Source organism: Arvicanthis niloticus, chromosome 18 (genome assembly GCF_011762505.2).
Source record: "Arvicanthis niloticus isolate mArvNil1 chromosome 18, mArvNil1.pat.X, whole genome shotgun sequence".
Taxonomy (NCBI): domain Eukaryota; kingdom Metazoa; phylum Chordata; class Mammalia; order Rodentia; family Muridae; genus Arvicanthis; species Arvicanthis niloticus.
The window spans coordinates 12,451,633-12,479,538 of NC_047675.1; the positions used below are offsets into that span (position 1 = coordinate 12,451,633).

At 50.6% G+C, this 27,906-nt stretch overlaps 3 protein-coding genes across 5 annotated transcripts in view; 2 read left to right on the forward strand and 1 right to left on the reverse strand.

Annotated features, from left to right (window-relative positions):
• Positions 1-9,031: 9,031 nt before the first annotated feature.
• Positions 9,032-12,531, forward strand: Klf1 (KLF transcription factor 1). The gene is made up of 4 exons (XM_034523000.2): positions 9,032-9,163; positions 9,342-9,547; positions 10,111-10,924; positions 11,994-12,531. Exons 2-4 carry the CDS (start codon positions 9,407-9,409, stop codon positions 12,167-12,169), a joined length of 1,131 nt encoding a protein of 376 aa, XP_034378891.1. The 5' UTR covers positions 9,032-9,163; positions 9,342-9,406; the 3' UTR covers positions 12,170-12,531.
• A 2,728-nt stretch (positions 12,532-15,259) lies between these two features.
• Positions 15,260-17,782, forward strand: Dnase2 (deoxyribonuclease 2, lysosomal). The gene is made up of 6 exons (XM_034522409.2): positions 15,260-15,507; positions 15,636-15,816; positions 15,909-15,987; positions 16,215-16,379; positions 16,463-16,660; positions 17,249-17,782. Exons 1-6 carry the CDS (start codon positions 15,413-15,415, stop codon positions 17,593-17,595), a joined length of 1,065 nt encoding a protein of 354 aa, XP_034378300.1. The 5' UTR covers positions 15,260-15,412; the 3' UTR covers positions 17,596-17,782.
• A 491-nt stretch (positions 17,783-18,273) lies between these two features.
• Positions 18,274-27,906, reverse strand: part of Mast1 (microtubule associated serine/threonine kinase 1) — a 32,815-nt gene continuing 23,182 nt past the window's right edge. For all 3 annotated transcript variants that reach the window (XM_034522411.2, XM_076915532.1, XM_034522410.2), the window contains 14 exons: positions 27,733-27,871; positions 27,494-27,626; positions 27,192-27,357; positions 27,008-27,109; positions 26,743-26,865; positions 24,923-25,032; positions 24,277-24,455; positions 23,956-24,203; positions 22,696-22,902; positions 22,286-22,515; positions 21,954-22,076; positions 21,729-21,865; positions 19,691-19,878; positions 18,274-19,612 (listed from right to left, as the gene is read on the reverse strand). In XM_034522411.2, the coding sequence (XP_034378302.1) occupies positions 18,357-19,612; positions 19,691-19,878; positions 21,729-21,865; positions 21,954-22,076; positions 22,286-22,515; positions 22,696-22,902; positions 23,956-24,203; positions 24,277-24,455; positions 24,923-25,032; positions 26,743-26,865; positions 27,008-27,109; positions 27,192-27,357; positions 27,494-27,626; positions 27,733-27,871 (3,341 nt within the window). In that variant the 3' untranslated portion in view covers positions 18,274-18,356. The remainder of the gene's footprint in view (positions 19,613-19,690; positions 19,879-21,728; positions 21,866-21,953; positions 22,077-22,285; positions 22,516-22,695; positions 22,903-23,955; positions 24,204-24,276; positions 24,456-24,922; positions 25,033-26,742; positions 26,866-27,007; positions 27,110-27,191; positions 27,358-27,493; positions 27,627-27,732; positions 27,872-27,906) is intronic.

Genomic DNA, 27,906 nt, shown 5'->3' on the forward strand with positions numbered 1-27,906 from the left:
ATGCACTGTTTTGATGAGAAAATTAAGACAAGAATATAAAAAAAGGGGGGGAAACGTAACTGTAAAAACTCTCCTAAGAAATAGTAACTGGTTATCCTGACAAAGCAGCCATCAATTGTCCTTCAAAAGGAGAAAGCTCCAGTGTCTGATTCTCAAGAGTGCTTGACTGACCGACCACACAGAGACTTCCCCTGATAGACTTACACCGACCTTCTTTTGGTTTTTAGTTTAAGCCACCAATGGATATAATTAGCTTAGCAACAATGCTATAACTATAAATGTTGCAGAAACCCATGTCAATTGTTCAGACCTACCGTGGTTTCCTCCCCTGGGCTCACAAGAAACAAATTCTCCTGATCCCCTTTGCAGCTGTGGAAGTCTGAGGGCAGCAACGTGTCATTTGGACCTTCCTGTAACTCATTTTATGGGGTTGTATTTCTATCTGTGTCCCCTCTTTTAGCTGTGTGTGGGCGAGAGCTACTGGGAAGGTCATCTTTACAAGTATGTCTTTTTTTTGTCCGTGTGTGTGTGTGTGTGTGTTTGTGTTTGTGTGTAATGCTAGGAATCAAAGCTAGGGCTCCACTCAAGCTCAGCAAATGCTGCATCACTGGACTAAACCATATCCCTCCAGTTGTTTTTATTTTTTAATTACATTTATCTATTTAGTGTATGTGTGTGTGTGTGTGAGAGAGAGAGAGAGAGAGAGAGAGAGAGAGAGAGAGAGAGAGAGACAGAGAGAGAGAGAGAGAAAGATATCACAATGTATGCACAGCTCCCTGTGTGGAGGGGGACAGAGGACAACTTTTAAGAGTCATTTCTCCTTCCACTATGTGTGTCCTAGGGAATCAAACTCAGCTCATTAGGCTTGGTGACAAGTGCGCTTACCTGCTGGACAATCTCAGGCAGGCCCCTTTTCATTTTGACATGAGGCCTCTGTTATGGGTCTGCTGAGAGATAACCATAATCATAAATAAATTTCAATAAGAAGAGGCTTACTTACTTAGGTATGGCTTCAGTGTGGGACTGGACTGCACCTGAGAGCATTCCCAAGATGTATCCCCTAGCCAGATCTACAAAAGGCTTATAAGTCAAACACAGAGCACTCCCAAGATGTATCCCTTTGCCAGATCTACAAAGGGCTTATAAGTCAAACTCAGAGCACTCCCAAGATGTATCCCCTAGCCAGATCTACAAAAGGCTTATAAGTCAAACACAGAGCACTCCCAAGATGTATCCCCTAGCCAGATCTACAAAAGGCTTATAAGTCAAACTCCACAATATTATATATCTCCTAAAGGGTGTAGTTTTAACATATATGTCTTACAGTTGCCCTAGTCATCTTTTTGAGTGGAGTAAGGAAGTTTGATTACAAAAACAGGAATAGCCAGGCAGTGGTGGCGCACGCCTTTAATCCCAGCACTTGGGAGGCAGAGGCAGAGGCAGAGGCAGGCGGATTTCTGAGTTCAAGGATAGCCTGATCTACAGAGTGAGTTCCAGGACAGCCAGGGGCCAGGGTTACACAGAGAAACCCTGCCTCAAAAAAACAAAACAAAACAAAACAAAACAAAAACAAAAAAACAACAACAGGAATAGAAGTTAAACTTATGACCTTCTATCTTGCTAGAGCAGTCAAGATAGTCAATCTAAGTTTTTTTTTACAAGACAGGGTCTCTCTGTGTAGCCCTGGCTGTAGGCTATGTAAAAAAAAATTTACAGCCTATTTTAATAAACATTCAACCTCTCCCCTTGCACACCACTTGCCAGGGGTTGTGGAAAAGTAAAGTTATTACAATATGGGGGAAGTGGACTTGTTCAGCAATAGTTCTTTGGGGGTAACTTCAGTCTTCTTTGGCAGCAGTTCACTCCCATAGCAAACATCAAATAGGAATCAGGAGCTGCAGTTGAGTCCTCTTGGCAGGCAGACAGCACACATGAACCAGCATCTTCAGCATCCTGAAGAAACCGAAAGGCTTCCCAACTGGCCAAGGCTGCTAAAGCAGCAAGCTGCTGCAGGAACCTCACAAGCAGTTCTTGTGTGAGTTTCTCTCAGTTGCCGTGCCACCACAAGCAGAGCTCAACAATGCTGTGTAATCGAGCGAATACATGCATGTCATTAGTGAAGAAGAGTGAGGTAGAGCAAAGCAAACCAACACTCTCCCACTGTCTGTGGGGTCATAGTTATACTCCCCATTCATGTGTCCTTTCACATGTCTGCCATAGCAAAACATCCTTCCACCTACAAGACATCCTTTCACCTGTGTGCCCCAGCAAAACGTCATTTGACACAACCAACCCTACAAAGAAACTAGAAGTTTCCACTTCACCTGGCTGTCCTGGAATTCACTCTGTAGACCAGGCTGGCCTTGAATTCAAAGAACCACCTGGCTCTGCCTCCTTCCAAGTGCTGGACTAAAGGCATATTCCACCACCCCTGGGCTCTGTCAAGTGCTCTTCACCACTAGGGCCAATTCTCCAACCCCTCATGGTTTCCTCCTTCTCCCCCCCCCAAAAAAAGTTGTATTTGTTTACTGTGTATATGCACACACACACTTTTGCATACCAAGTCACTCCTGTGGATGTCAGCTCACTCCTACTGAGATAAGAGTCCCAAGGACGAACTGAGGTCATCAGGCTTACTGGGAAATACCTTTACCTTCTGTGGCCTTCCTTCTCCTACTACTACTGTGAATTAAACTTGGGGCCTCACAAACACTAAACAAGTTGTTCAGCATTGATTTACAGCCGAAACCTGTAACAGGGCTCCAGACCTTAGCACAACTGACTCCATGATGGAAGTGCCATTCAGTCTGTAAAACACCTGCCAAAGGCCTGATCCATCAAAGTCCATGCAGTTCTGGGAAAGTCTCTAAATGTACTAACCATGCTTTGGGGCTTCTGTAGTTCTGCTTCTGGCTATCTGTTTGTTTGTTGTTTTTTTTTTGTTTGTTTGTTTGTTTGTTTGTTTTTTCTTTCTGGTTTTTTCGAGACAGGGTTCCTCTGTATAGCCTTGGCTGTCCTGGAACTCACTCTGTAGACCAGGCTGGCCTCGAACTCAGAAATCCGCCTGTCTCTGCCTCCCAAGTGCTGGGATTAAAGGCCTGCGACACCACCACCAGGCCAAACTTTACTTCCCCCCCCCCCCCCCAGCCCCCATGAGACTCAGACAAACAGGAAGGAGCAGGATTCGAACCTGCAGATAGAGAGAGATGGCAGGGGGCCCCCACACCCTCTGCAGGAGGGGGTCTTAGTCGTTTCGCCATCGCCAGTTCACTCTATCTGTTCTTCTTAATTGAAGTATTTCAACCTAGGACATAGTTTTTATGCTTAAAAACTCACCCTGAAAAAGGCTCATGGCTACACCCGGCCCCTGAACACTCAGTGTAATTGTCAGCCTGCTAATAAAGACTTTCTATTGGCTTGAAACTTATATCTAAGCAGTCTTCTCTGGTGAGCACCTCCCAACAAGCCCCAGTGCTTGAGTTCCTGTGTCTCTGTTGACTGTGAGTGACATGACTGCTCGTGTGACTGAAGTGTTTGTGACTCCTCACCTCCCTCCTCCCTCCTCCCTCCTCCCTCCCTCCCATCCTGGGAAATCAAACTTAGCGCCTTTCACAGGATAAGCAGGCAGGCACTCTACCACTGAACTACAATCCCAGCTCAGTCTTATGGGGTTTAAAGTATTTGTTTTTAAAAATGTACTTATAGCTGGACATGGTGGCAGAGGCAGGCAGATTTCTATGAATTCGAAGCCAGCCTGGTCTACAAAATGAGTTCCAGGACAGCCAGAACTGTTGAACAAAGAAACCCTGTCTCAAAAAGCCCAGGGTAATGATGCAATCACTGTAGTATATAAGGGGGAGGTTCAGAAGTTTTTGTTTTACTATTAATGGTAAGAGAGTGTGCCCTCTAAACAAGACCAGTAAGAGAAAGGGGAGAACCCAAAGGAACAGTAAAATACTCAAGTCAGTCTGTTTAGCTACCCAGACCTAGTTCCTCTCCTACCCAAGTGATAAGGTTACTTTTGCTTTCTCTGCAGCTCAATTTTCTTTCTTTCCCATACTTTCTATACACACACACACACACACACACACACACACATACACATATATATATATACATACACACACATATGTATGTATATTTTTATTGGATATTTTATTTATTTACATTTCAGATGTCATCCCCCTTCCCCATTTCCCCTCCCTAGAAATGCCCTATCCCATCCCCCTTCTCCTTTTTGTTTTTAATTACATGCAAGTATTAAGGTTAGTTCTAGGTTGAGGAATTACCAATACAATAGACACAACTAGTCAAGGAACAAGCAAGACAATAAAGTTCTGTGAACACTCCCATGATCACTGTTTCTAAGGGCTTATCAGAATGACCAAAATATCTGAGCCTACTTCCCTGTCCTAGACCAAAGTCATTTTTATGCCTGAAGCCTACCTCCTTGTTCTAGCCTAAGATTTAGATGCCTGCCTGAAATTACTTCTTTGTTCTAGCCTAATGTCAAATTGCTGCCTGAAACCTACTTCCTTGTCCTTGGCCAATGTCAGATTCCTGTCAGGGAGCCCATTTCCTTGTCCTTGGCCCATATCAAAGACTCTTGCCAAGCAGCCCCAAAAGCTCTCCGCCTCTCCCTCTTTTTTTAATTTCATAAACAAGACTGAGCCTGGTCAGTCTGCCAAGAATGCCTTCCTTACCTGTCATGGAATATGCATTATCAAAAGCAATGCATTTCTGTCTTAGGTTGGTAAGGCTCTGTGTAGAATCTTACCAGTCCTTGGACTGCCAGCCTGTTAATTTAATAACTCTGTCTGGGGGCTGTATGTATGTTTTGCCTGCATATATGTATTTGCACCATGTGAGTGCCTGATACCTCCTGAAATTAGAAGATCAGATTCCTGGAACTGGGGTTACAGATCTTTGAGACTCCATGTGGCTCTTCTGCAAGGGCTCAGTTCTCTAGCCTCCAGCCATGCCCCCTCCAGGGTTTCTCTCTGGGTGTCTTGGAACTTGCTCTGTAGACCAGGCTGGCCTTGAACTCAAGAGAGATCTGCCTGTGTCTGCCTCCTGAATGCTACGATTAACGGCTTTTGCCAGCCTGCCAGGCTTGCCTCTAGCCCTCTTGATGGCTTTTTGTTTGTTTTGAGACAGGTTTCTCTGTTTAGCTCTGGCTCTCTTGGAACTCACTTTGTAGACCAGGCTGGCCACTTGCAGAACTGCCTGCCTCTGCTTCTGGAGAGCTGGTATTAAAGGCCTTTGCCACCACACCTGGCTCTCTTGATGGTTTATTGTCTACATAGTTAATTGTAAGTTTGTATTCTCTGTTAGCTACTGTGTATCTAGTCAGTACTGACCACGAAGCTCTGTTTGGTGGTTTTCTATTTGGGTGTGGCTATTATCTTTGGAAATTTTTGTTTTAATTTTTCAATTATTGTAGTTGTTTGGTTTTATTATTATTATCATTAGTTTATTTCTTTGCAAGAGGTTAGCTAAAGGCTTTCTTTATTAATGCCAGAAGAACTGAAGCAGGAAATCATGGTGGTTAAGCAGCCTAGCACCTAAGCCCAATTTGCAGGACAAGGCTCATTTTTATCATTAGAGCTCCTTTGGTAACAGGGAAGACTGTTCACAAGCCAGCATGGTCAAGGTTATGTAAAGAACAACAATATTACTTGTCTTCAGAAAAACATCTGAAGTATGGGAGCACCAATTACCCTGACTATGCTCTAGAGATCTGAGGAAAGTCTTAGGCACTCCTGTGTCCCTTCCCAAGTCTATGGCATTCCAAATTGCAACTCACTTAAAAGTACAAGATGTAATCCCAGTCCACTAAGAGTTGAAACATATTATGTTGTAACACAAATCCTTCTTGAAAAATATCACAGATGTTCCCTCTTTCTCAAATCCATTATATCTTCACATAATTCACCTTAATTCAAACCACAGCATCAAACCAGAGGCCTGGTGCATGCTCAGCACATGCTCTGCCACTGGACTGCGCCCTTTACAGTTAGCTGACTAGATTCTGTTGTAATGCTGTGCTGGTGGTTGTCTAGGGGATCCTGAGGTCTTTTTCTGGGAGACAAAAGATTGAAGGTCTGGGAAAGAAAGAAAATTGAGCTGCAGAGAAAGCAAAAGTAACTTTATCACTTGGGTAGGAGAGGAACTAGGTCTGGGTAGCTAAACAGACTGGCTTGAGTATTTTACTGTTCCTTTGGGTTCTCCCCTTTCTCTTACTGGTCTTGTTTAGAGGACACACTCTCTCTTACTCTTAATAGTAAAACAAAAACCTCTGAACCTCCACCTTATACAACAGGGATTGCATCATTACCCTGGGCTTTCCAACACTGCCTAGTTCTCCACTTGGTCGCCCCCCTTGTGCTGCAGCCCTTGGCGTCTTCCACTCCCTAATTCCTGTGAATCTGACTATGCCTGGTGCGGGTGGGGCTATGTAAGAAAAATTTTCCTATCAAAGGTTCTATGGAGGTTTGGTTAAGAATGGTCCTGAAAGGGGGCTGGAGAGATGGCTTAGGGGTTAAGAGCACTGGCTATTTTTCCAGAGGTCCTGAGTTCAATTCCCAACAACCACATGGTAGCTCATAACCATCTGTAATGGGACCTGATGCCCTCTTCTGGTGTGTCTGAAGATAGTGATAGTGTACTCATATAAATAAATAAGTAAATAAAAAGAATAGTCCCCATAGCTGGATGGCGGTGGCACACACCTTTAATCCCAGCATTCCAGAGGCAGAGAGAGTTCGAGAGAGTTCCAGCCTAGTCTACTAAGCAAGTGCCAGGCTTCACAGAGACTTTGTCTTGAATAAACAGAAACAAACAGAAAACCTCAGAATGGTCCCCAAAGGCTCATATATTGAATGCCTAGTTACCAGGGAGCGGCTTGACTTGAAAGGATTGTGAGGATTGGGAAGTGTGTCACTGGGGGTTGACTTTGAGGTTCGTAGCAGCTCCTGCCTGCATGCCACCGTGCTCACCCATGATAACAGACTAAACCTATGAAAATGTGAGCAAGCCCCAACAAAATGTCTTCTTTGTTTGTAGCTCACAACCATCTGTAATGGGATCTGATGCCCTCTTCTGGTATGTCTGAGGACAGCAACAGTGTACTCACATACAATAAATAAATAAATAATAAGTAAATACATGCAGATTCAGTGGGCTAAGTAGCTTCACAGTGTCCTGTGACAAACACTTCTATTGATTTACAGAATGTTTCTATCCTCCCAAATGGGACTTTGTCTCCTACCAGACACTCCTGCCCAGCCTCTGGGAAGCACTAACTCAGTGCTAGTCCTGCCAACCTGTTCTGGCTATTGTATAGACAAAATAATACAATATATAACCTTCCATGGCTGCCTTTTTTTGGGGGGGGGGGGTGAGACAGGGTTTCTCTGTGTAGCCCTGGCTGTCCTGGAACTCACTCTGTAGACCAGGCTGGCCTCGAACGCAGAAATCCACCTGCCTCTGCCTCCCAAGTGCTGGGATTAAATGTGTGCGCCACCACTACCCGGCCCTTTCCATGGCTGCCTTACCTGCCTCCATTGGTGTGTGTTTTCCTTGGGTTACTCATCTTAAAACACTGATTGTGTGGCATGTGTCTGCATGTGTGCCTGAGCATGCATGCAGCCCAGCAGTCAAGGTTGATGGTCTCTTCCTTAGTTTTCTTTACCTTATTTCCCAGGCTGGGTCTGACACTAGAGCTGATTGGCTAGGCTGGCTATCCAGTGAGCACCAGGTACCGTCCTGTTTCCATCTGTCTAGCGATGGTCTTAGACACAGCAAGCAACACTTGGCTTTTGTGCGGGTGATCTGAACCTAGGTCTTTGAGCCTTGCTTTTAAAACTAGTACTGGGCGCCGGGCGGTGGTGGCTTACGCCTTTAATCCCAGCACTTGGGAGGCAGAGGCAGGTGGATTTCTGAGTTCGAGGCCAGCCTGGTCTACAGAGTGAGTTCCAGGACAGCCAGGGCTACACAGAGAAACCCTGTCTCAAAACAAAACAAAACAAAACAAATTAGTACTGGGCAAGCACTCAATTATAAAGCCAAGTCCCCAGAACTGTTTTACTCTTGTTGTCTCTTGAGACAGAGACTAACTATGTAGCCCTGGTTGTCCTGGAACTTATGTAGACCAGACAGACCTCTTAAATTCACAGAGATCTACCAACCTCCGCCTCCTAAGTCCTGGGATTAAAGGTATCTACTACCACGCCTGACTAGGTACCATTTTCTATAATGGATCTGATGTCCTCTATGGACACTGAGCAATGATGGTTTATGTGTGCTCACATTACGGTTCATATGACACTTCATTTCTCTACCCTGACTCACATGGCGCCAGAATGAAAGTATGGGAATAGCGGGCCATCTACCATGGGGGGCACAAGCAACAATCGGTTAGGCACAGTCAGAGCTGAGCTCTCCTGAATGGCATACTAGCTGTGGCCCCATCCCTGGGTCCCATCCCACCACATTGTAAGATTCATGGCCATCCCCTTCAGCTCCGTTTATTCGCCAGTGAGGGTCCTCAGTGTCCAAGGGTGGGCTGACCTGAGGGGACTCCTTTTGCTAAACAGCTCAGACCCCAACACAACGCAAGCAATTCAAAGCCAAGATAATTTGTGGCACCAACCCCCAGCTCTTCTGCTTAAGGAGGAACAGAGCTATGGTTGTTCTGGGCCCCCTACCTGATAGCGGCCTGAAACATCTGGTGTGTCTGATAATGCCTGAAAGAGAGCTGGTGCCAAGGCCTGCCATTAGCACCGTTGCTGCTGTTTGTCTGGGAGGGTACGGGCTGCAGTGGCCTCCGTGGGAGCTCTAAGGGTCCCCAAGACCTTTCCCAAGAAATCTATGCTTTCTGGCCCACTCCTTCTCCAAGGAGAGAGACTTAAGACCAGACCAGAGGAGTCCTCTCAGTCCTCTGGGGATGGGCGGAGGGTGGGTGGGAATCAGGACTTCTCTTTACCTGTCACCTGAACCCCAGAACTTTGAAACCCCTATTCCTTGACATTGGACTTACTTTACATACAGGATTGGTTTTCAGGAACCAGTTCCTAAACAGGCCAAGGTGAAGTCTGTTCCTGAAAGTGACACATCACAACTTTAATCCCAGCACTCAAGAAACCAAGGCAGGCAGATCTCTGTAAGTTCGAGGCCAGTCTGGTCTACATAAGCCAGTCCAAGACAGCCAGGGTTCTGTTACACAGAGGAACCCTATTTCGAAAAACCTTAATTAAAAAAAAAAAAAAAAAAAGACACACACCACACACATATCATGCACACCCCTCCTTTGCCTTTTTGCCTTGCCGGGGTCTTATCAGGAAGACAGCCAATCAGATGTGGACAGACAGGAGCCCTCCAAGAAACCTTCCCAGCCTCATAGCCCATGAGGCAGAAGAGAGAGAGGAGGCCTGAGGCCCAGGGTGGACACCAGCCAGCCATGGCCTCAGCTGAGACTGTCTTACCCTCCATCAGTACGCTCACCACCCTGGGACAGTTCCTGGACACCCAGGATGACTTCCTCAAGGTGGGGCCAGTGGGGGGCAGGTGGTCTTGTTGAGACCGAGGGCATAGTGCTTGGGGGTGGGACTTCTATCCTCTGCTGGGCTTTTGGGGGGCTGGGGAGCCTCTGAGCCTGCCTTGGGGGAGGTGTTTTAGGGGTCTGAGATCCAGGTGAGGCCTATTTCTGAAATAGAAAGTGTAGTTCTAAGCTCTATATCGTAAGAGTCTAGGCTCAGAGAGACAACGGTCTAGATAAAGGTGTCCTGGGACACCTTTGAGATTTAATCTTGTTGGGCTATGGGAAGACAGGGAAAGGCTAGGGAAAACGGAGTCAAAGCTGTCCCTTTGACTCTCAACTCTGCAACCCCCTGGCGCATCCGGAATACTGCTCTTGGTGAGTGTCTTATCTGTCTCAGGCAAGACCCAATGGAGTTGTCTGGAGCTGAGAAGTGGGTTAGGGGAACAGCGCGGGTTAACGATAGGCACGTAAACCCTTGACCAGCCTGCCCCAACGAAGTTTCCAGCCGGGGTTGCTTCAGTGCCGGGTACCCAGTGCCTACCATTGAGGCAGTGCGCTCCCTCCCGCAGTGGTGGCGGTCTGAGGAGACGCAGGATTTGGGCCCGGGGCCCCCGAATCCCACGGGGCCATCCCTTCACGTGAGTCTGAAATCGGAGGACCCTCCCGGAGAGGAGGATGAGAGGGACGTGACCTCTGCGTGGGACCCGGATTTTTTCTTTACAAACTTTCCAGATCCCGAGTTGCCTGGCACTGCCCGGACCTGTGCCCTGGCGCCCAGCGGGGGCCCAGTGGCACAGTTCCCGCCGCCCGAGTCTCTGGGCACCTATGCGGGTGGCCCAGGGTTGGTAACCGGGCCTTTGGGCTCCGAGGATCACACGAGCTGGGCGCACCCGACCCCGAGAACCCCAGCCCCTGAGCCCTTCGTGGCCCCTTCCCTGGCCTCGGGACTCGCTCCCAAAGCGCAGCCCGTTTTCTCCGATTCCCGAGCGGGATCGGCAGGGGGCTTCTTCCCGCGGGCCGGGCTTGCGGTGCCCGCAGCTCCGAGCGCCCCCTATGGGCTGCTGTCGGGATACCCTGCGCTGTACCCCGCGCCACAGTACCAAGGCCATTTCCAGCTCTTTCGCGGGCTCGCGGCGCCTTCTGCTGGCCCTACTGCGCCCCCTTCCTTCATGAATTGTCTGGGACCTGGGGCGGTGGGCACAGAACTCGGGGCCACTGCGATCGCCGAAGACGCAGGCTTGTCCCCGGGAGCTGCGCCGCCCAAACGCAGCCGGCGAACTTTGGCACAAAAGAGGCAGGCGGCACACACGTGCGGGCACGAAGGCTGCGGGAAGAGCTACACCAAGAGCTCGCACCTCAAGGCGCACCTGCGCACGCACACAGGTGAGGGCGGGGCCAGGCGGGTGAGGGCGGGCGAGGGAGCGGGTAGCGGAGCGAAGGGAGGGGCCGGGGGTGGCCAGAGGCGTGGCTAAAGGCGGTCTCAGCGCCAGGGGTCATGAAGACTGCACCAGAGACACTGGGTCAAGTCTAGAAGCGGCGATTCCAGACCCAAATGGGGGACTCCCAGCACTCAGGAGGCAGAGGCAGGTGGATATCAGTGACTTTGAGGCCATTTGGGCTATTATACTTAGTTAGATCCTGGCTCATAAATAAATAAAATAGGTGTAGACAGAGGACCTAGGGAACATTTTGGGGTGGGGGTGGGGGGGTTCAGTGTTAGAAGCGGATGTGAAAGACCTAGGTTAGCGATGGGAGAAGAGCAGAAAGCAAAATGAATGGCACGTGGGAGAAACTAGAGGGGTAAACCCCGGAGGGTACAAGCTTGGAATGCCAGAGCTCAGGATATAGCTACTATTCACCTACATGCTCGAGCTGGAACCGTCCGGCATCAGAAGGTTAAGACACTCAAGTAGAATCAGTTTCAGGGGCAACTGACAGAGGTCCCAGAGATAAGGCAGGTCACAGGAAAAGAAGGAAATGCTGGGAGACAGGGCCTAGAAAGAGAATCGGGATCGTTCCAGGACTGGAAGACAGTTTCGGGCCTCCCAAGCATGGTAGGGCATGCACCAGGTATATAATGGGAAGAGGGGGAATCGCTAGAGACAGGGCCTTGGACCAAGTTCAGGAACAAGACTGGATATCATCTGGAAGCTCTGCCAGTACAAGAGATAGCTGCAACGCTGAGAACAAAGAACAATGATGGATCCATCTCGGGCAGGGAACTCGAACTTAGGAAGTGGGGTAGGAGACCGGAAATGAGAAAACTGCAGGATTGCAGCTGTAGATACAGAAAAGGTTCGGGGTCACAGAGGGCAGGACTGCGTACCCTTTAAACTGTGCGGGCTAGATATGTCACCTAAGACTTGGCTCCACTTCATCAAGTGTGCAAGAGATCTGAGCATCTGGAGCTGGGCTATTTGGAGGGTGGTACTTATAGCTTCCTGTTCTTCAGGAGAGAAGCCTTATGCCTGCTCCTGGGATGGCTGCGGCTGGAGGTTCGCTCGCTCTGACGAACTGACGCGCCACTACCGAAAGCACACTGGGCATCGCCCCTTCTGCTGTGGTCTCTGCCCACGTGCTTTTGCACGCTCTGACCACCTAGCTCTGCACATGAAGCGTCACCTCTGAGTGATCCTGCACAAGGACTGGGGATGAAATAAGAGTGGATCCAAGGACTGTTTCCCAAAGGATGGGCCATCATTGGACTTACAGTCATACAGATCCAGAACTTACCGAAAGACCATACGAAGGAGCCTTCAACAGAAACCTCACAAATCCTCAGGGAACCACACGCATGGCCCCACAGACCCAGAAATACAGACCACCAATAAATCAACTCAGATGGACCCCCTAGACCAGCACGGGAGTGACCCTAAGTAGTCCAGGAAGTGGATGGAATGAGATGAGATTTCCCACAATCCAGAAGTGAGCTTCACACTGTGCCCATAGCTGGGATTGCGGTGTTCACTATAAAAAATTTCCATATAAAACCAGTGTCTGACTCACTCTAGTATGGAGCTGGGAATTTCGAGGTGCATTGAGTCCCTCGGCAGGTGATACACTTACCTGTACACACACTAAACTTTCTAAAATTCATTCACTTCTGATGACACTCCTCCGTCGTCCCCTCCCCTCACCCTAGCACTCTCCTCCATCAGCCTTACAATCCTGTCAAGCCAGTGATGAGATATTCAGGAATATTATCTGTGCCCTTCTTTCTTTTTTCCTAAAATAGGATCTTACTATGTAGCCCTGGTTGGCCTGAAACTATGTAGACCAGGCTGGCGTCAAACTCAGAGATTGTCCTCTCATCCTGCCTCTGCCTCCTAAGTGCTGATTTTTTTTTTTTTTTTTTAATGTATGTGAGTACACTGTAGCTGTCTTCAGACACACCAGAAGAGGGCATCAGATCCCATTATAGATGGTTGTGAGCCACCATGTGGTTGCTGGGAATTGAACTCAGGACCTTTGGAAGAGCAGTCAGTGCTCTTAGCCACTGAGCCATCTCTCCAGCCCCCTAAGTGCTGATTTTAAAGGCATGGGTGACCATGCCCCACTTCTCTACTTCCTCAGCCAAAGTGAGTCATAGTCACAGAGGTAGCTTAGGCCTGTAATCCCAGCTGATGTAGTAGGAGGCTGAGGCAGGAGGATTGTAAATTTCACACATGCCTGTAATACAGAACAAGACCAAGATCATCCTGGAAAATTTAGTCAGTGTGTGTGTGTGTGTGTGTGTGTGTGTGTGTGTGTGTGTGTCTTTCTCTTTCTCTGAGAAAGGGTTTCTATGTATAGTTTCGACTTCTGAGAACTCACTCTGTAGACCAGGCTGGTACTAAACTCAGGGATCTTTGTGCTTCAGCCTCCTGAATATTTTTTGTTTGTTTGTTTTCTTCATGTCTCAAGAAGTTTACAACAACAACAACAAAATAGGCCCAGCTGTGCGTTGTGGTATATATGTTTAATCCTAGCACTTGGAAGGCAGAGCTAGGTGAGTCTCTGAGTTCGAGGTCAGATAGAGCTATATAATCTAGAGACTTTGTCTTTTTAAAAGATAGGAAAAAAAGCTGAGTGGTGGTATACACCTTTAATTCCAGCACTCAGGAGGCAGAGGCAGGCTGATCTCTGAGTCTGAGGCTAGTCTGGTTTACAGAATAGTTCCAGGACTGCTAGGTGCCAGGGTTACACAGAAAGACCCTATCTTTAAAAACAACAGCAGCAGCAGCATGGTGGTGCAGGCCTTTAGTCCCAGCATTAGGGAGTCAGGTGGATTTCTTCAGCTGGAGGCTAGCCTGGTCTATGTAGTGTTCAAAACCTGCCACAGCTATGGTAGTTCAGGCCTGTAATTCCAAAATTTAGAAGGTAGAAGCAGGAGGATCAGGAGTCAAGGCCCCAGTCACATAGTCAGTCTGTGGTAGCATGCTCAGCAAATGCTGTATTCCTGCCTTGTCACAACCTGAGCGACTCCTCGGTCAGCATCATGAGTGGAGCTAGAAAAACTTGCAGAATGGACAGGGAGAGGGTGCAGAAAACAAGTTAGCAAGGGTGACCCAGCTGGGTAGGAATTCCAGCACTTGTGATGCTGAGACAGGAGGATAAGTAAGTTATAGGTTAGCCTGGGGCCATAGAGTGAGAGCTTGCCAGAAAACAAAAGCATGAGGGCTGGGGTGGTTCAATGGTTATAAGCATCTACTGCTCTGGCAGAGGCCCTGAGTTCTGGTCCAAGCACCCACACAGTGCTTATAACTACCTGTAACTCCAACTCCAGGAATCTAGCACTTATGGGTGTCCAAACAGCCTGTACCTGATATACACAAACACCCAAAGGCACACACACAGCTACACATAAAAAAAAAATTTAAAGCTCGAGTACAGCTCATATTTATAATCCCAGGACTCCTTCAGGAGGCTAAGCAAAAGTTGAGAGTTCCACGCTAGCCTGAGCTACTATGAGATCCTGTCTTAAAAAAGAGAAGGGCCGATAGATGCCTCAGTCTGTAAAGGTGTCCGCTGTCAAGCTTGATGCCCTGAGTTTGATCTCCAAATCCCATACGATGCAAGGAGAAGCTCCCACAAATTGACGGTGGAAGGAGAAGCTCCCACACATTGTCCTGCTCCCCACTTGCATCGTGCATTTACACATATGTACGATGTGCTCGGACACCTCTTGATTTGAGCACTTGGGTGGTAAAGGCAGGAAGATCAGGAGTTCAAGGGTCAGCCACAGTACTAAGAGGTCAGAGGATACAGTAAGAAAAAACAGGGAAAATTGCTACATGCTTTTAAAAAGCTTTCCAGAGGCAGAGGCAGAGGCAGAGGCAGGCAGATATCAGTGAGTTCGAGGCCAGCCAGAGGTACGTAATTAGATCTTGTCTAAAAAAGCAAAAACAAAAACGGGGAAAGGAAAGAATTGGACCGGCCCAGGGACACAAGAGATGCACAAACACACACGCGGGCAAGACCACCAATTTTTTTTTAATGTGCCAGAGTTGTAGAGCAGTGATGGAAAAGAAATAGGAAGATTTGTTCCTGATTCAGAACTTGAAAAAAACAAAAACAAAAAACCCAGAAGTTGGAGCGTCTTAGAAGTCACGTGACAGCCAGTGCCGAAGGGAGGGGCGTGTCCACGGATGAAGCCTATCTGGAGCTGAGTCGGCCAAAAGCCGGAGGACGGGGCGGGGCGGACAGTGGAGGGGGCGGGGTTCACCGGTAGGACAACACCATAGGAAGCCCCGCCTCCGCTCCGGGCCTGGCCGGCTTCCTCTCCACCCTCGCGAAGCCGGGACCCAGGTCTCTTCGGTCTTTAGGGGAAGTTTAGTCTGAATCTCGTGACCCGGCTGTGCCGGGACTTTCAGAGTTCATCACTGTCGCCTCATGGCAGCACCTAGCTCGCTGCTGCTGGCCGCGCTGCTGTGGGTCCCTGCCGAAGCCCTGAGCTGCTTTGGGGACTCCGGGCAGCCTGTGGATTGGTGAGCAATTAGTCGCGGAACTGTCCCCAGATTGAGTGAGAGCTGGCGCGGGCACTGGGATTGAAGCGCTTTTCCGCAAAACCTCAGATCTCTTTTCTCCCCCATCTCCTGTCTTCCCGGATCTCCAGGTTCGTGGTATACAAGCTGCCGGCGCACAGCGGATCTGGGGATACGCCATGGAAGGGTCTGATGTATAAATACATGGACCAGAACTCCGAGGGATGGCAAGACGGTGTAGGGTACATCAACAGCTCGAAGGGAGCCTTGGGCCTCAGCCTGCAGCCTTTGTACCAAAAGAACTCCAGCCAGGTGACTAAGTGCTGTGGAACCCGGGCTGGGACACTGTGGTGGGTCCCACGGGGAAGGGAGGATAGTTATGTAGCCTCTGTGCATTCTCCTAGCTGGCCTTTCTACTCTACAACGACCAACCTCCTAAGCCCAGCTCAGCTCGGGACACTTCCAGCCATGGGCATACGAAGGGTGAGAGGCTTGAACTGGTGGTCATGGAGCCACCCTGAATTTCTTGTAAATTCTACCCTGACTAACCTTTGGCCTGCATGAAGGGTTGGGTTTTGCCCTGTCAAACCTTGGCCTTCGTTCCCTGCTCTCAGACCCCAGCCATCTGAGACCACGTACCTGGTTGCAGATGACGCTGGCTTGAGGGGCCGACTTTTAGCAGCTTCTCTGACCCCTTCCTTCTGGTTCAGGTGTCCTGCTCCTGGATCAAGAAGGGGGCTTCTGGCTGGTCCACAGTGTGCCTCGATTCCCACCCCCTGCGTCCTCTGGTGCATACAGCTGGCCTCCTAATGCTCGAACCTACGGCCAGACCCTACTCTGTGTGTCCGTCCCCTTCACTGAGTTTGCAAGGATTGGTGAGTAGAGTCACTGAAGGGGGCTAAGTCTCAAAGTCCTCTGAGTAACCACTCTCACACATTTTCCTCACCATGTCTTCCAGGCAAGCAGCTGACCTATACCTATCCCATAGTCTATGACCACAAGCTGGAAGGCATCTTTGCTCAGAAATTACCTGACCTAGAGGAGGTGATAAAAGGCCACCATGTCCTCCGTGAGCCCTGGAATAGTAGTGTGATACTCACTTCCCAAGCTGGGGCCACCTTCCAGAGCTTTGCCAAATCTGGAGAATTTGGAGATGGTAAGCCTTGATGTTGAGGGGCCGAGGGAGAGCACTTTCTTTGTAGAAGGAGGTCCCTGGCATCCCCAGGCCCGAGGACAAGCACACTTAGAGACCAACTGTCTTTCGGAGTCCTATTATAGTAATAACCGTGAATAGTAAACAGTCAACAGACAGGTTGGGCAGGTGGAACACATCTGTAACGTCAGCACTGTGGGCAGAGATGAAAGTTCAAAATCAGCCAGCAAACCTAGGTTCAAATGTTGGTTTCTGGATGTGCAGTATAGGATACGACTTGGGCCTGTTTGTGCATCTGAAAAATCAGGATTAATATTAACGTCTCCCTTAGTGGGTTGTGAAATAGCACATTGTTTGGTAAGGACTCCCTTTGGGTGGGGGCAGGCTCTCACTGTGTATCCCTGCCTGGTCTGGAACTCACAGAGAGCCACCTGCCTCTACTATCTCAGTGCTGATTTAAAGGCTTGAGCCTGCAGACTGACCTAACCTGTTGATAGGGGCTGTTTAGATTCTTGTCATCTCAAAAGTGGACATTTGAGTTGTACTGAGGAATCTATCAGTGCCCTCACCTCAACCTTCCTTCCTCTGCAGACCTGTACTCCGGCTGGTTGGCAGCAGCACTTGGCACCAACCTACAGGTCCAGTTCTGGCAAAATTCTCAAGGCATCCTGCCTTCCAACTGCTCTGGGACCTATCAAATTCTGGATGTGACTCAGACAGGATTCCCTGGCCCATCTGGACCAACTTTCAGTGCCACAGAGGACCACTCCAAATGGTGTGTGGCCCCTCAAGGGCCCTGGGCCTGTGTGGGCGACATGAATCGAAACAAAGGAGAGACACACCGAGGTGGGGGCACACTGTGCACCCAACTGCCTTCCCTTTGGAAGGCCTTCCAGTCCCTGGTGAAAGCTTACAAGCCCTGTGGAGAGGGGAACTAACTGAAAGCCCAGCAGAGCAAAGAACTAAGACTCTGGGTCTAGCCTGGTAGGGTCAGGACTAGCCTTTATCCCAGTACTTGGGAGGTAGAGGCAAGTGGATCTCTTGAGTTTCAGGCCAGCCTGGTCTACAGAGAGAGTTCCTGGAGAGCCAGGGCAACACTGTTTCAAGGAGCTGGGGGGTGGGGGGTGGTGGGGGGGGTGGGGGTGAGGGGTGGAAGAAAACTCAGAGACTAAGTTTTGACTTGAATCTGTTGGTTGGTGGGTTAAACCCAGGGCCTGCCACAGACACAAGTACCCTGCTGCTGAGCCACACCCCCTGCCTTGGCTGTGACTCTGAATACCAACCACTTCAGCCCCTTCCTAACTGGAGACCTTAACAGTGCCTTAACCTCTCTCTGGCTGTCTGCTGCAAACTGGACAACACAACATGCCTCTAGAGGTTGTTAATACAGCAAACTCTGTGCCTGAGACTGTTAACCTTTCTCTTCAGATGGATCCTAAGACACAGACGATCCTGAGGTGGGACACCCCTTCCTTACAAGGTCTGCCCAGAGCTGTTACCATGTGTGGAATTGCCAGTGGATGGGACATAGGAAGGCTCTACTGAAAGCCACCTTCCTACTTTTTGAGAAACCAAGGGCCCTCCCTGTCCCAGAGAGGAAATGTGAACCCCAGGAATCTCAGGCAGCACGGGCACTTTATTTATATGTGTACATATGTATACAGGCATCTGTACAGCACAGGACCGGAAGCCTGCTCCGCTATGGACCTAGAGATGCAGGGCTGGGTGCCCCATTTTTGGTTAAGCCTGCAGGAGTCACAGCTTCAGCAGGACACCGGGAGTTCAACCCTGTTTCAGGCTTGGTGCCTGGGACCGTAAGGGAAGCAGGTGGGACTGGAGCAGTTGCACTGCGGGGTACATTCTTTGTTGGGACTAGGATTGGAGTCTGGGGGTCAGGAGAGAGTTTGGGGGAGGCGGGCTTAGAGCGAGGTCCGCTTAGTGTGGTCCGCTCTTCCACCTCCTCTAGCACCCAGCGCTCCTGGCCTCTTGGGGCATTAGGCACCAGAGGCATCTGGGCTACAGGTTCCTTCAATCCCTTGGAGTCTGTGCCCAGAGGCTGAGGTGTCTGGGTCTTGACCCCTGGCCGAGCAGGCTCTACAACAATGGGCACCGGGGGTGTGCCTGCCTCACCGGAGCTACTGCGCCGGCCTGTCTCATGTTCCTGTACTGGGCTTAGCGCTGCCTTGGCCAGGGCCCTGGCCACCCCACCTGGGCCATCTTCAGTCTGCACGCTCTGGTGCCTTGTGCAACCCGAGTCACGCTCCAGGGTCCGGCTCCCAGGGGTTGTCGCGCGAGGTGGAGTGCAAGCCTCTGTACCTCCCGCGGAATCCTCCTTGCTTGACACCGTAGGTCTCTGGACACCATCGGGTAGCAACGGGTCCGCGCCCAAGCTTAGGGGTGATTCCTGGCGGCCCAAGCGTCGCATGGCGACCTGCCGGGTCGCCCCAGGACCCTCAATGGGAGGCGTCTCACCATCGGACTCGGCGAGGCTATGCAGAGCCAGCTCACCGTGGAAGTCCTTTCGGAAATCAGGGTGACCCACTTCCAGGCTGTGTTTGCGCAGTGCGCCCTTCTTGTCTGCTCCCAGCGAAGCCCCTAGCTTCTCTGCGGACTGCACTCGTTTGAGCAACGGCGAGCGTGGTGGCTCTGCACTTTTGGGGCGCGGGCGCACGACAGGCGGCGATGAGTGCAGTTTGGCAGGGAAGCTCTGCGTGGTATGCGAGCTGCCCACCGTGTGGCCTGGTAGCGGTGGCGGCGACGCCTGCGTCGGGGATGGTGTGTGCGCCAGAGGTGACAGCGGGATGTTGCCAGCCGATTTACAGCGCGCTGAGCGGTACTGGCGGTGTAATTTCGGTGACAGCCCATGCAGGGTGCTGGGCCTGATGTGGTGCGAGGCGGATGAGGCGGGGGAGTTAGGCGTGCTGGAAGCTGGGGAGCTACTCTGTGACGAGGCGCCTGCAGGCCAGAGAAGGTGCAAACATTCTGAGCACCTCAGTGCCCTAGTCCCCTACCCCGCGCAGGCGCAGAACCTACCTAGGTAGGCGGAGTCAGGTGTGGAGCGATAGCTATGTGTGGGCGAGCGTGCGGGTAGTCCGTGCGTGGGCGAGCCGGGAAGACTGTCACTGGACGACAGAGACCGGTTCAGAGAGGACAGCGATCGGCTAGTGTGCAGCAGGTTTGACTGTTTTGTGATCTTCCGGAAGAGGGAGCTCCGCTTCTTGCTGAGGGACAAATACCAAAAGATCACATCTCTTCTTAACTCTGGAACTCTGGGTCCTGCCCTGCCAGCGCCCCCCGCCCCCCTCCCGCTTCTGGACAGCCCAGTAACCGCCCACTGCTTTCTAGCATTTCCCCTTGCCCTACAACCGGTCTATGAAAGCAGAACTCTAGGCTCAGTTCTGCTTGACCATGCCCTCTCTTTTAAGGCCAGGGTACAAGGCAAGAAAGCCCATCCAGAGAAACTCTAATGGCCCCTCCCATACAGCTAATCACACCCCTTTCCGGTTAGTTCACTTCCTTCATTCAAATCCACACTCAAGTCCTGACCAAACTCAAACACTCTCTCTCTCTGTCTCTGTTCTCTGTTCCTCTCACAGACAGGGTCACTATATACTTCTGGCTACCCTAGAACTCTAGGTAGACCGGACTGGCTCTGCACTCACAGAGATCTACCTGCTTCTGCAGGGGGATTAAAGACATGCGCCCCTATGGGCAGTTTTCAAAACTGTTCTCTTCGGGGCTAGAGAGATGATTCTGGAAGAGTTGCTGCTCTTCCAGAGGACCAGAGTTGAATTTCTAGTACCTGTGTGGCATCTAACAACCACCTGGAATTCTAGTTCCAAAGAACCTGGCGCCCTCTTCTGGTCCCCGCAGGCATCAGGCACACATGGGGGTACACATAAACAGAAGCAATCAAAATCCTAATACAAATTTAAAACAACAACAAAAAACAAAACTGGTCTCTGGGGCTGGAGCCATGGACGGCTGGTTAGAAGGGTATATAGCTCTTGAGGGCCTTTGTTAGCCAGCTAACTCATGATGCCAGGCAATCCAACCAATACCTTCTTCTGGCCTTCAGAGGCAACTGCACTCAGTCACAGACAGACACAAGCCTAGGCATAATTAAAATATTTTAAAAACTAAAATAAATAAGCCTTTTGCATCTGGAGAAGTGGTTTGGTATGAAGACCTGGGTTCAATCATACACACACACACACACACACACACACTCTCTTATCCCCACCCTCTCCCTTAACTCTTCCAATCTATGAGAGAATTTACAGTCATGCCCCATATATAACCATTTCCAAATATCCACACCATGTAACTCCCATATGGTTATATGGCCTAGAGACCTCATAGGTGACTTGTGTCGACTCACTAGTAGAAATCCTGGAAGTAAGGATGCATTTGTAGTAACACACATCACTAAATAATGCCTGGCTGCGTTCCTTTTCTTTTTTCCCTTACTTCATAGGTCCACACAGACCATTAGCAAAATCCAGAGATCCTCTTGCCTCAGCCTCCCAAGTGGAGGTTCCCCAGTTTGTCTGCTTAATTGTATCCCACATGGCTCGGTCTTACTTGGTAGTAACCTTTTGTTTGTTTTGGTTCTTTGAGACAGCTTCCCTCTACATAGCCCCGTCTTCAAACTCACTTTATAGACCAGGCTGGCCTTGAAACTCAGAGATCTGCCTGAGTCTGCTACCTCACCAGCTATTTATTTATTTATTTATTTATTTATTTATAACAGTGTCTAGCTGTGTAGAGCGGGATGCTGTCGAACTTTGAGGACTGGGGATGCTGGAATTAAAGGCATGCACCACCTTGCCCAGCCCGATAGTAAACTTTTATCTCAGCTCCTTCCTCATCCTGTTGAAACAAGTCTAACCTGCTCAAGGGCTTACTCAAAATGCTTTTAAATAGTTTCCTTTCCTGGCTCCTCCCACTTTCCCAGCCTTCCGCTCCCCCCACCCCCACACTGCTCTTTCCCCTAAGGTACTTGTCTGGGCTCCTCCCACTTTAACACTGCCCATTGGTAGAAGGTTAAGCTACTTATGGCCCCACCCACCTTTCTTGGCCATCTTTAGCCGAAGGCCTCTTGTTCCTACGGGCCATTTTGGCTTTGTAACTGCTGCGCCTGGCAGGCCCAATCCTGATGGAAGTGTTTTCAAAGGGTGTGGTGGTCACAGCTACTTTGTTGCCGCTCTGGGAGAAGGAAGGGTAACTTCATTTGTTACAGGCTCCTGGAGCCTGGTTCACCCTCCACCTGTCGAAGGCCATCCCTTACACTCACCTTCAGAATTAGTTCTACCACCTCAGGATGAACCATACCATGCACAGGCTCACCATTAACGTGAGTGATGAGGTCCCCAGCACAGAGCCCTGCCTCTTGGGCTGGACCTCCTTCCTCCACGTGCTGTACACCAACAGAGACATGATTGAAAGATTGATAAGACAGCTCCACATTTTCTTGTGCTCACTTTTTTATGAAATAGCCATTATTTTCCCTCTTGCATAGTGAATAACCTGGGGTTGGAGAACTAAGTGGAAAGAGAAATCTCACCCAAACTGCGCTGTGCACCCCAAGACTCCTTTCCCTTTCCTTCCCCAACCCATGAGACTCACCCAAACAATGTGGTGGACACTGTAGACATCGGAGTCGCCCATGTAGACACGGATGGCTCGCAGTGTGAAGCCGTATTTCTTGCCTGAGCGTTGGATGGTGATGGGGGAACGGAGTCCACTGACCGCTGGTGAGTAGTCTCGGCTAGGCGAAGAGTCCCGTGAGGATGGATTGGACGAGAGCGATCGAGGGGACATGGGACTAGCCAGGGGCGAGCCTCCGTGTGGGTCCACTGCAGACAAAACCGTGATGGTCAGAGATCAGGACTAACCTCACACTGAGATCCCAGGATCTGTTCCTCACTCCTAAAGCCTGGCTTTAGGAGAGCAGTTTTTTTCATTACTCCATCCTGAGGGCAAACAACTGTCCTGCCACAACTGCAGGGAGCCCGTTCCCTGACACCCCGCTTCACCTGCAGGAATCATGACCGACAAGGCTGTAGCTGAGGCCGACTTGATAACTTTGCCCCCAGTTCGAGATGGCCGCTTCTCCACAGCAAGATCCCCAGACAGCTGCTGGTGCCTTGCCCTTCGCAAAACCAGGTCATTGGTGGCCCTAGGGCCTGATGGGTCTCCATCCTTGGAGGGTGGGCAGAGGTCACCTGGATGTGAGCGCTCAGCTGCAAAGGACAAGAGCTTTGTCAGGGAATTTTCACATGCTGTTCTTATTCCTTGAGCTTAACAGAGCAGGTCATAAATACCTGTGGCACAACCTCTGACACAGGGAAAGCGCCACTACCCTTCAGTGTGGCTGAATGTCAACCTAGAACAGTGAGTGTTCTTTGTTTGTTTGGAGACAGGGTCTCAGAATGTAGTCCTGCCTGTTCTGGAACTCTTTATGTAGACCAGGCTGACCTCGAACTCACACAAATCACCTGCCTCTGCCTCCCAAGTGCTGGGGCTACAGCGTGTGCCACCACTCCTGGTTTAGTGTTCTTATTTGTTTGTTTGTTTATTTATTTATTTATTTATTTTTACTTATTTTGGTTTTTCGAGACAGGGTTTCTCTGTGTAGCTCTGGCTGTCCTGGAACTCACTCTGTAGACCAGGCTGGCCTCGAACTCAGAAATCCACCTGCCTCTGCCTCCCAAGTGCTGGGATTAAAGGCGTGCGACACCACCACCCGGCCTTTTATATTTATTTTATAAGTGAGTGTTTTGCCTGCACGTATGTATATGCACCGTGTGTGCAGAGCCTGCAGAGTCAGAAGAGGGTGTCAGATTCCCTGGAACTGGAGCTATGAATGGTTGACAGCCACCCTGTAGGTGCTGGGAACCGAACCTGGGTTCTTGGAAAGAGAAGCAAGTGCTTTTAACCACTGAGCTATCGCTCCAAACCCTGGGTGCTCCTAAGAAAAAGAAACAGAGAAGGGGAGGGAGAAGAGGGAGAGAGAGGGAGGGAGAGAGAGAAAAAAAAAGAAAGAGAGAGAGAGAGAGAGCGCGCACTAAATTCTGGGTGTTAAGCCATGTCCCCCAGGTTTTCCACTGGAAGATTCTAGGCAGAGGCTCTGCCGCTGAGCCTCACCAACCCTGGCAGGCGCTCTAAGTGGTAATACCCATAGATAGGTACATGAATAGTGCCTGAGGTCATGCATAAACTGTACCATGTACATTAAATGGATGCTCAATAGATCGCCCATGGGAAACTGGGAAAAGGCTGGAGAAGGCACTCACTGGCCTCGGGTTCTCCGGGGGTAGATGTGCCCTCTCCTTGAGCTGTTTCTTTGGAGACGCGTGTGTCCAGTGAACTAGGAGGATCGGAGCTGGGCCGAGGAGGTCTGCGGAGTCGGGCCTCATCTTCATCCTCCTGAGGGGCAGTGAAGCGGCTGGGCTCCAGAAGTGCTGAGAAACGTCTGCGCGCTCCCAGCGGGGGACTGGCTTCTCCCTCCAGAAAACTGGCTTCAGACGCTGAGAAGCGCTTACTGAACCGGGAAGATCAAATGAGGAACACTCCCATTTGGCCCCGCCCTCGAGCCCCTCTATAGTTCTGCTTACATCTCTGGAGAGCCGCCTCTCCAGGTCTTCTCACGCAGAGTCAGGCCACCCAGTCCCTCCCTCTTGCCGGCCACCTTCTCCTCCGGGCCCTTAGCGCTTGGATCCCGCTTGCTGGTCCCTGATGCTGAGACGGGGGTCTTGGGCTCGTGTTGCGACAGCTGCTCCATACTGCTGTACACCTAAGAGCAGAGTGGGAGGCGCTGAGTACGCCTTCGCGCGGGAGCCAATCAGTTTTCTGCAACCGGAGCGCACAACCCGCGCTCTGTCCTCCCCAGGCACCGCCCGCTCAGTTCTACAATTCCCTGCACCTTCAAGAGATCCCTTGCAAAGTTAATCCTGCCTTGCTCTAGTCTCATCTGGGCCAGCTTCTACTCAGCCCAGTCTTACCGGCCTTCCCTAATTTCTATCTATAGGTCTCCAGGCTGGGCCAGGCATCCTTCCAGTTGCCCGTACTGCTAAGACTTTGCACAACTTTGGCCCTCCCCTTCTCTCACGCAAACCCAATGCCAAACCCAACTCACCCTCCAAACAAGACCTCTCAACTTCCTAGTTCCCAAACCCCTCTCTAACTTTCCAAACTGAGGCCTTGGGTGCCTGGGACATTACTGCCCAAAGACCTTCCAGGTCCAAGTCCCGCTCGGCGCACCTTGCTGAAGCGCGGCGAACAGGAGGAGAATTGGCGGATCTCTACGGGTTCCTCCTCGGTGGTGTCGTCCTCGTCATAGGAGTTCACGTGGTGATACCTGTCGGAGCGGGCTGGAGAACCGCAGCCTCCTCAGAACCCAGCCAAACTAGGTCCTCATCACGCCCCCTCCAATTTACTCTGCTTTTCTTCCCCAGATCCTCCCTCTCACCTCCACCCCCTCTCCATTTTCCAAATCTCCTCCCCGAGCTCCGGATTGGCTATATTACCAGAGTAATGAGTTTACATCACCGTGGCTCTACCTCAGGCTACTGTAGGTTTTGTCCCCTCTAGGTCCTAGCCCTGTCATCTAACAACAGCATGACCCAGCGTGACAACGCTCCCACGTTGAGCCTCCATCCCTGTCCCTTACGGAATTCCTTGCCTAGTGTTTGTTGTCATTGTTCGGTTGTTTGGTTGGTTGTTTTGAGACAGGGTTTCTCTGTGTAGCCTTGGCTGTCCTGGGACTTACTATGTAGACTATGCTGGCCTCGAACTCAGAGACCCACCTGCCTCTGCCTCCCAGTGCTGGGATTAAAGGGGTGCACAACACACCAAGCTCATCCTTGTCTGGTTCTTAGCCCCATGCATCATAATTCCCAAAGTGGATATCGCCAAATCCCATGAGGCCACACCCACAAAGGCAGTTGGGTTCTTCTCTCTCTCTCTCTCTCTCTCTCTCTCTCTCTCTCTCTCTCTCTCTCTCTCTCTTCTAACCTTACTGGGACTTGAACCCAGGTCCTCTCCCATACTAAGCAACTACTAACCCTGGGCTGTATTCCTAACCATCTTCCCACTTTCCTTTTTCTTTTCAATTGTATAAATGTGTGTGTGTGTGTGTGTGTGTGTGTGTGTGTGTGTGTGTGTGCGCGCACGCGCGCGCACAAGCAAGCAGGAGCACGCCTGTGTGCACGCACCCAAACACAGCTTGAGTGTAGGTGCCTGGGAAGGCTGGAGGCATTGGATCCTCTGGATCTGCAGTTACAGATGTTTCTGAATCCCCCTGCCCACCCCAGCCTCCACCCTCTGGCCTGGGCGTTGGGAACCTCCACCCTCTGACCTGGGTGTTGGGAACAGAATCTATGCCATCCACAAGAGCAGCAAGGGCTTGAACCAGACCTTCTTTCCAGCTTTTGTTATTTCTGTTTTTGTTTAAAGTGTATGTATGTTCTGCCTGCATGTATGTCTCAGTACCACTCTTACACCTGATGTCCATAATGGTCAGAAGTGAGTGTTGGATCGCCTAGAACTGGAGTTACACGTGTTTGTGACTGAGACTGTGGATGCTAGGAATTGAACCCAGGTCTTCCAGAAAGAGGAGGCATGTCTCCAGTGCCACCACCCTTTGACAGAGTCTCAGTGTGTAACCATGGCTGGCTAGCCTGGAGCTCACAGAGATCTGCCTCCATCTGCCTCCCAAGGGCTGGGATTAAAGTCATATACAACCATGCCCGACTTTAAAACACTTTACTATAGCCAAGGTAGCCTTGAACTTGTTAGTGAGGCTGACCTTGAACTCTTCCCACGTGCTGGGATTACAGACATCTACCACAGTATCCACTAAGTTTCTCAGGCTAGCCTTGAATTCTCTGTGTAGCACAGAAAGCCTTGCCTTCTTAGTAGCTGGGACAACAGGCCTGCATCACCTGGCCTGACCAGTGCCAGCCTTTTTATCCTGACACATCCTTAGCCAGGCTCCATCCCAGTCCTCACTGTGGGGCCTCTTTTTGGATCCCACTCTCTACTCAGACCTGGCATTATGTCTCTCCCTACCCCCAACTCACTGTCAAAGTAGCTGGTGTCATCTTCTGACTCTAGGTGGGGGATGAACTCCGCCTTCTGCCGCAGTAGCCCTGTCCAGTCTAGGTCTCGGAAGAAACTATGCTGCTTTACTTCAAAAGCACCACCTGTGGGCAGAAGATGAGAGAGGTACCTGACAGCCTGGCCAGCAGATCAGCCCTTCGGTCCATTTTCCGTCCTAGGCTTCAGCTCAAGCTGGGCCAGCACCCTGTTGCCCTGTCTCAGCAGTCTGTGCAGAAGGCCTCTTACCTGCCCCAAGCCGGACCAGGGGGTTGGTCTGCAAGAGGCTAGATATTAAAAGCTGTGCATCTGTGGGCAGGGCTTCGTCTCCTTCAGGCCACAGAATGTCATCTGCAAAGCAAAATGGAGCTGAGAGGTGGCCTTAGGCTACCCATCTTTCCATAGTCCCACCTCCCACCTGGGAGTCACGTACCACTGATAACCTGTCCAAAGAGCTCTTCCGGGGTATCCCCGAAGAAAGGCACACAGCCCACCAGGAACTCGTAGAGAATGATCCCCATAGCCCACCAGTCCACTGGCTTGCCGTAGCCCTGGCGCAGGATGACCTCGGGTGCGATGTACTCTGGGGTTCCACACACCTGGGGGCAGGCGGTCAGCCTGTGCCCTGGCCACAAAAGGGGCCTCAAGGGAGAGCTGTGCCCCCCACCAGGCCCTGGGGCCCTGAGGTTCTTGCAGGTCACTCCACCCTTGGTGACCCCCATGCCCTCCACACACCTGTTTGTCCAGGAACTCCCGGGCATCCTTCTCAATGTGGCCTTCATATAAGTTGGTGGTAAGACTCATGAGGCCCATCTTGGAGAGGCCAAAATCCGTGAGCTTGATGTGGCCCATGGAAGTGATGAGGAGGCTTCAGGGATAAGCACATGAGCAGGTTTCACAAGTGAGGTCCTTGTCCTTCAACCCTGGGACTTCCATGGGACAACAGGGGAGGAATAAAGAAGGTCAAAACTCACTTGTCTGGCTTGAGGTCACGGTGCACGATGCCATAGTTGTGTAAGTACTCAAGGGCTAGAACTGTTTCTGCAAAATACATTCGAGCCATCTCCACAGGCAGTGCCCCAATGTTCTTGAGGAGAGTGGCACAGTCACCACCTGAGAGCCAGGGAAGATATTCAGGTGAAGAGGGA

Coding starts and splice junctions, on each gene's coding strand:
- Dnase2 (XM_034522409.2), top strand. CDS start 15,413: ATGGCAGCACCTAGCTCGCTGCTGCTGGCCGCGCTGCTGTGGGTCCCT. Junction 15,817..15,908: donor ACCAAAAGAACTCCAGCCAG/GTGACTAAGTGC, acceptor GCATTCTCCTAG/CTGGCCTTTCTACTCTACAA. Junction 15,988..16,214: donor CAGCCATGGGCATACGAAGG/GTGAGAGGCTTG, acceptor CTTCTGGTTCAG/GTGTCCTGCTCCTGGATCAA.
- Klf1 (XM_034523000.2), top strand. CDS start 9,407: ATGAGGCAGAAGAGAGAGAGGAGGCCTGAGGCCCAGGGTGGACACCAG. Junction 9,548..10,110: donor CCCAGGATGACTTCCTCAAG/GTGGGGCCAGTG, acceptor TCCCTCCCGCAG/TGGTGGCGGTCTGAGGAGAC. Junction 10,925..11,993: donor GCACCTGCGCACGCACACAG/GTGAGGGCGGGG, acceptor CCTGTTCTTCAG/GAGAGAAGCCTTATGCCTGC.